Below are 7,563 nucleotides of genomic sequence, written 5' to 3' on the forward strand. Positions count from 1 at the left end.
TTCATCTTCATCTTCATCTTCATCTTCATCTTCATCTTCATCTTCATCTTCATCTTCATCTTCATCTTCATCTTCATCTTCATCTTCATCTTCATCTTCATCTTCATCTTCATCTTCATCTTCATCTTTATCTTCATCTTCATCTTCATCTTCACCTTCATCTTGTTCTTCATCTTCATATCCATCTTCATCTTCATATTCATCTTCATATTCATCTTCATCCTCATCTTCATTTTCATCTTCGTCTTCATCTTCATCTTTATCTTTTCCTTTATCCTGATCTATATCTGAATTATTTTCTTCATTTACATATTCACCACCACCATTGTTATTAGGCTAGGTATTTAAATTTTCCTTCCTCTTTGTCTTTATATTTAGGTTTCTTTACTTTTATTTTAATCTTTGCCTTTATCCATATACATAGGTAATACTCCTATATTGGCAGTAAGAGCTAGTACCGTCCGAAAACATTACAGTACAGATAACAATAAACACGTACAAAAGAAAAGGAACGCATATGTTTAGAAATATACATGTACACAACACATACGGAAAAACGGCACTCATGCCTTTTAGCCAAATTTAATGATCTATACAACTCCATACCCAACGTTTTTCTAGTAACTGAATTTTTTGTTTTAATTTGGTGAATGTTTTTTTTATATTTCAATTTTTTTTTTTAATTTTTTTTCGTTTCGGGGAACCCTATAATTGTTTTCAACTCGTTTTTATTACGTAACATTTATCAACTGGAACAGGAGAATCGAGTTTCTTCAAAACTGCTACTTTTTCTGCACCTTGCGCTAAAAAATTTAATACAAACAACAAAAATTCAAACATCAAATTGAGTGAAAAATGTAGGCTTCAGTGAATTGTGAACACTAAATTCCAGTTTTGAACCACTGTGCATCGGCGGCTAATGTGGTATGCTTCAGATATTCATTCTTAAATATAATTATAATTAGTTTTATGAATAAAAAATTATATTTGCCTACATTTTGAAGGCATGCTGTACTTTTTCTTAGTTTTTATATTTAACAAATATCAGTTTATTAAACGATATGCTTAAGATAGTTTGCCATTGCGATAATTTTATATTTGTAACTGTTCTTTTTTTAACTTCATTGCTGTTTTGGTGATAAGTATAGTATCCAATATCACACTACCCGTCTACTTTTCGAAGTGACCCTTTTTAACTTTTTTCAGATTTACCATTATAATTTGTTTAGCAATATTGTAATAAACTTTCTGCTGTGTAGTCTTTTAGCCGCCAATGCTTCAAAAATGGCGTGTACAAAATTTTAAAAACCTCGGACCCAAATTTTCAAAGTATCGCACCTTTAATAATATACAGCATTATTTCAAAATTTCAATTTTGTGTTACGTGCATGTGGAAATGTTTTAAGAATACATTAAGCATTACCTTACTTTCTTACAGTCTAGCAGGCTCTGCAACAATTTATGCCTATCTCGGAGAGTTTCACTCAGATAAGACGCGTTCACGAGCAATTATGGGATCTTCAGTCATATTCGCTATCGGGGCAATGATTTTGCCGATGATCGCCTTTTTAGTCATAAACCAAGATTGGGTTTTACCGCTAACTTTTCTTGGCATCGACTATAAGCCCTGGCGTTTGTTTTTGATCGTGTGTGGCATACCAGGATTCCTGTGTGGTATGTCCTTATTTGCTTTGCCCGAGAGTCCTAAATTTTTACTCGCTGTTGGTGATGAGAACAAAGCGATTGAGGTGCTCCAGAAAATGCATCGCTGGAACAGTGGCAAAGAACCGCTCATTGTGAGAAAATTTGCTAAACTGAATTAAACAATTTTTAAACAAAATTTATTTTTTTATTTACACATATCGCAGATTACACATATTCTGCCAGATGATGACACCACGATTACTACATTACAATTTAACAGTAAATTTGAATCGAATTCAAATTTCGCCCTTCTGTTTTTGCAAACAATGTGGAATCAAACTGTACCATTATTTCAGCGGAAATATTTGCGTATTACAATGATCGTTTGCAATATGCAATTTTGGTTGTATGTAGTGACTAACGGTCTCTATATGTGGTTTCCACATATTATTAACAGCGTGGCGGCATTTATTAATGAGCATCCTGGTGAACACAAACAAATCTGTCAAATTGTTTATGAACAACAAGAAAGCATTTATAAAATGGATGGAGTGAGTGAAATTTCTTTCTGAAATCAGATACATGCTTAACTACAAACCTACATACATGCAGATATATACATACATACGTAAATAATTTCGAAATTGATTGCTATTAAATCCATATTCTTTGCACTTCCAGACCATCGAATGTATTGACAAATTGGAGAACACTACCTATTATTACTCGCTCGTTATGGAAATACTTTATGCCAGCTCATTTGCATTTATTGGTTTTATAATAAATCGTGCGGGGAAAATATTAATTCTTTGTAAGTCTGAACATATTTATGTACATAAGGCCTATGATTTTAATTTTTAGACACAAAAGCCTGTGGTACCATACGATGGGCTATGGTCTAAAACAAAGGAAAATTTACATGACTTTGTTCAAGTATAGGAAAAGGTCGCGCGCTTAATGCCATTTCTCTTTTTAATAATTTAAATAAAATCGACCATGTTTGAAATTCTTAGTTCATTTAAGAATGTCAAGTAAAGAATAGAAGTAAGGAAAATATTGTCACAGAAATAAGTATAAAAGTTTAAAGACCGAACGTAAGAATTAAAGAAAATGCAATGCTAATATAACCAAACTTTAACAAACACCATTACATTTCACGAGTCAGAATCGAAAATATAAGCAGGATAGCCAGTTGCTTACTTCAAACTAATTTGGCCTATAGTTTCCGATATTTCTGTTACAAAATTACCACATGGCAACACAGGCATTAACAAATGCAAAAAAGGCCAAAAAAGTAAGCTCTAAAGTACATACAAACACACCTGTCGTTGGTTGGTTAAGTCAAGTCACATTTTGACCAGTTTCGGCTATTTTTCATTTGTTTAGTTAATGTTTACTATTTTGTTATAAAAGTATAGCACATTATATAACCAGCACAATATAAATACACATTTTAAATTTTGTATAAAAATGTTAAAGATTCAACAAACCTTACCAATTACACGCAAAAATTTAAAACTTTTTATTCAGTTTTTAGAAAAATTTTAGGTATGCAGTTGTATAGTCCAATAAATTTTAGTGGAATAAGTCTAAATTTGAAGACGCTAGAAAACGCGTTGATTTTGAATAACTTTTCTAATTGATGTTATGCATTTTCCTCCTTATAAAGTATGCTTGAAAATTTATTTTGTATGGAAGAAAATGCGTAGCACCGTCAGCAAACAAAAATTTAAAAAATCAACGCGATTTTCTAGCATCTTGGATTGCGTAGCAAAAGCCCAGAAAAATCGTAGTAAAAAAATAAAAAATCGTAGTAAAACATACAAATGGATTATTATTTTAAATATATATGCATATTTAATGTTTTAAAACAAAAAAAAACTTCATAGTAAAATTTTAATAATATTTTAACTTTTATCTTTGTGCATATTATAATTTCGGTGACCGTAAATATGTATTGAAAATGCAGGACAATTTTGCAAATATATACCTTCGCAGTATAAAAATACCAAAACAGTATATATAATTCTGAATTCTTAATCTATTTTAAACTTTAAACATGAATCACGTTTTCTTTATCGGTATTACTCTTTTTTTAAAATGAATATTTGTAAAAGTATAGTAAAACATATTATGTAAAATTTTTATTAAGAATCAAGACTGCCTTAAGTTGCAGGATGATGTTGAATCGTTTCAAAGATGGTGTTCTTTTAATAATTTAAAATTAAACATTAGCAAATGTTTGGAGTTTAGTTATTCCTTAAGTAGTTTAACTATAACCCGCAGTACAGAAATAAAAGATCTTGGAGTTATATTTGACAGTAAGCTTACCTTTTTCAAGCATTTCGATCTTATAGTTTCAAAAGTTTTTGGAATGATTGGCTTTATAAAAATGAACACCGCGGATTTTAGAGACCCTCTAACTCTAAAAAGTCTGTATACTTCTCTAGTTAAAACACATTTAGAGTACTGCTCTCTAGTATGGAATCCTTTTTATGCAGTCAGTGCGAAGAAAGTTAAAAGAGTACAAAAGGTGTTTACAAAGCTTGTTCTTTCTAAAATATTCGGGTTTGCAAACTATCCGCCCTACATAAGTAGACGCAAGCTTCTTGGACTACAATCGCTACAAGACAGAAGAACATGTGCTTCCCTGCTACTTGTTTATAATCTAAAAAATGGTAGAATTAACTGTGGGAGTATGGTAAACTTTTTTAAGGCTCACATTCCTGCACGTAATTTAAGAAATACTCGATTGTTCGAGGAATCAACGCATGTTGCAAATTATGGCATTAATGAACCGATAACAAGATGTATCCGGTTGTGTAACACTTATTCTTCTCTCATAGATTTTAACACTTCCTTTGCTAATTTTAGACGTAATCTCCTTAGAATCTTTAATTAAGCATCTGTCCTTAGTCTGTAAGAAATTAACTGTTCAGTAGACTAAATATATAAATAAATAAATTACAATAGCTTACACGAAAAGTGATCATCTTCAAAATATTCCGGGCTATCACAGAATCCATCGTAGATTCGATTTTCGTGAAATCTACGAAAGTGCTATCACAGAATCCGAATGGCTACGAACGTAAATTCGAAATTCGTAGAGAGCCTTCATTGAATCCGTTCGTAATGAAGATTCGTACAGATACTCTACGACGAGATTATGCTGTCGGAACAAAATTTAAAATCACTCAATCTTAAAAATAGTGGAAGAAAGCTGCATTATTTTTAATATTAAATATTTATTATACTCCAAATTTGTTATAGTTTGATATAATTCCTTATATTTGTGTAAACGTAAACGTAAAATACCAATGCCATACATACATACATATGTACGTACACGCATTCATCTGCTAGACGCTATTTAATGAATAATTGTGTTTTTTTTACACGCATATACATCTACGCTTAACGTGTAAAAAACAATCATCGACAATTTCCATTTCAAAACAAGTAATTTTGATTTTATCGACAACTATTCATAAGCACACATAAAGTTTTTCGCTTACAGCTCCATACAATTTTTAAGCGCAGATACGTATGCGTGTAAAAAAACACGCCTAATATTTTGTATGAATCGAGGAAATAATAGTTTAGCAACAATTTATTAGGAAATAAACCTAATTACTTCAATATCATAAAAATTTATTTAAAAAAAAATTTTTTCTATTTAAAATAATAAAATCTAAGCTAAAAATAAACTAAAAAAAATATTTAGTAAAAAGTAAACAAAAATTAAATAAAAAAAGAAAAAAATCTCCACTGCCCCACGGTTTGGACTTGAACTCTCTCTCTCAATTGGCAGTCTAGTGCTTTGCACACTCGGCCATTGCGCCTGATGGGGCAGCGTGAGCAAAATGAGATACATAAATGTCTGTTGTGTCCTTTGCACTAACTGATTTCGAATCAGCATTCGAAGCTGGCAACGATATTTTCGAGTTCACTCGGATTCAGTGATAACAATTTTTTCGTATTCGTAGCGGGCATTTGAATTCGTAGATTCTCTACGATGGATTCCGTGATAGCCCTGATTATTTTATAGGCAAACGTTGACACGAAAACAATACCCATTTTTCAAAGAAGCGTTTTCGAGATTTTTTTCAAAAAACATTTTTTTTATACTTTTCGCAGTTATTTTTTAAAAATTCGACGTAAAGAATCGACATAAATGGCCTACAGTTAAAAAGGTATTTATGTGCTCTTTACAATAATATATAATCTTTTTTATTGAATTTTAAAAATAAATGAAATAAATAATCAAATAAAACTGTGAAGTTGATTGAAAATCCCACTTTTTCGACTTTGACGACAAAATGCAAAATGGTCGCCTGTATCACTAATAATTTTCAGTGATAATTTTTAAAACCATAAAACTGCATACCAGAAATTTTAATAAAAAACATCGAAACTTTAGGGTGTATTTGGTAAATTTTGTTAAATTCTTATAATTTCCGTACAAGGTTTGAAATGTGGATTTACATATATCGTGCTGATTATATAACGTCCTAGACTTTTACAAAAAAACATTAAATAAACAAAGGAAAAATAGCCAAAACTCGTCAAAATGTGTCAAACTCGTCAGCTGACCACAGGGGTACATATAATTTTATAAATTGTAATCAAAACCATTTTTTCTAGTCATCACTTCAATATCCTTCACATCCTGTGGCTTAACATCCATTTTTATAGCTGATCCATCTATTGCCGCTTACCTTTATGTGCTATTTTTCTTAGTAGGCGTGGCCATTAATGTGCTCAGTGCTGCTACAGTCGATTTGTATCCGACACATCTTCGGTAAGCTGGAAGCTGGAGAAGTCATCGCTTTCAATGTTGCTTATATTGATTTTTTTTATTTTTCTAGTGCAATGGCTGTGTGTATATCACTTATGGTGGGTCGATTGGGTAGTGTTGTAGGTGCCAATGTGGCTGGCGCCCTGATGACTCATCACTGTGAATGGAACTTCTATATCGTTTGTGGAGCGATGTATATTTGCGCTGTCCTGGCGCTTCTCCTGCCCCGAAAGAGCCCCGATGAAGCGGGGAAAAGTGAATCGTGATTGTGACAAAAATGTCGATCCATGCACAAAAGTAGCTTTATTATAAATAAACTGTTTAGAAGTACATATGAATGTCTGTTATAGGATTAAGTACGTTTGTAATTTCGTAAATTGTTGAAGTGGTTTTAAATGACATTTGTTTTTTATTAAGTGTTACTTTTATAAAAAACTTAAACTCATAATCTGAAGCTAAAAATTTTTATACCTGCTCAAATATCATAAATATATGCAGAATTTCTACGTTAAATATCTGCAATTTAAGAAAAAAGGCTTTGATTATTATTCAATTTTTATTTCTGAACCAAAAGTATTTCAGAATCGGTCGTGAACATTTTTAACAAAAACATTAAAATTCATAAACCTGCAAAACCATTCGGCCTTGTCTTGAGTTTAGGCCGAAAAAAAATTCACCCGAAAATGTTTATTTCGCCCATAGTAAATACATGGAAACGAAAAGTGAAAAGTGCACCAGTTCTGGTAAAATAAAACTCATGATAATACTATGTCTCCATTGAGAGATTTATCCATTAAGATTTAATAAATCCAGTTGCTAAATCACAACCGTCTCCATTACCACAACGAGATATGTTTGACTTTCACATTTTTAAATATTTGACGTTTGCTTATGTATGACTTTATAAATACAGTTGCGGACATTGATATACAGACAGATAAAAGGAAGGTACCAAGCGGAATTTCATTATATGAATTCTGAATATTATTGGCTTCTTATTCGTGGTAAATATGTATGTATAATATATAGTTTGGAAAGTGTAAAGAATGGTACCATATTCCGAATCATTTTCCCGAATTTAAGAAAAATTATCAAAACGGTAAAAAACATTTGCGGAAAGA

General features: G+C 31.3%; 1 protein-coding gene across 1 annotated transcript in view; it reads left to right on the forward strand.

Moving 5' to 3' along the window:
* LOC118734041 (putative transporter SVOPL) overlaps positions 1-7,173 on the forward strand; it is a 63,289-nt gene extending 56,116 nt beyond the window's left edge. The window contains exons 4-8 of the mRNA XM_036463736.1: positions 1,439-1,796; positions 1,869-2,195; positions 2,326-2,455; positions 6,289-6,445; positions 6,513-7,173. Coding sequence (XP_036319629.1) covers positions 1,439-1,796; positions 1,869-2,195; positions 2,326-2,455; positions 6,289-6,445; positions 6,513-6,708 — 1,168 coding nt within the window. The 3' untranslated portion in view covers positions 6,709-7,173. The remainder of the gene's footprint in view (positions 1-1,438; positions 1,797-1,868; positions 2,196-2,325; positions 2,456-6,288; positions 6,446-6,512) is intronic.
* The last annotated feature ends 390 nt before the right edge of the window (positions 7,174-7,563 follow it).

The sequence above is a fragment of the Rhagoletis pomonella genome, unplaced genomic scaffold, assembly GCF_013731165.1.
Source record: "Rhagoletis pomonella isolate Grant_MI unplaced genomic scaffold, Rhpom_1.0 Rhpom_scaffold_00002, whole genome shotgun sequence".
NCBI classification, from domain to species: domain Eukaryota; kingdom Metazoa; phylum Arthropoda; class Insecta; order Diptera; family Tephritidae; genus Rhagoletis; species Rhagoletis pomonella.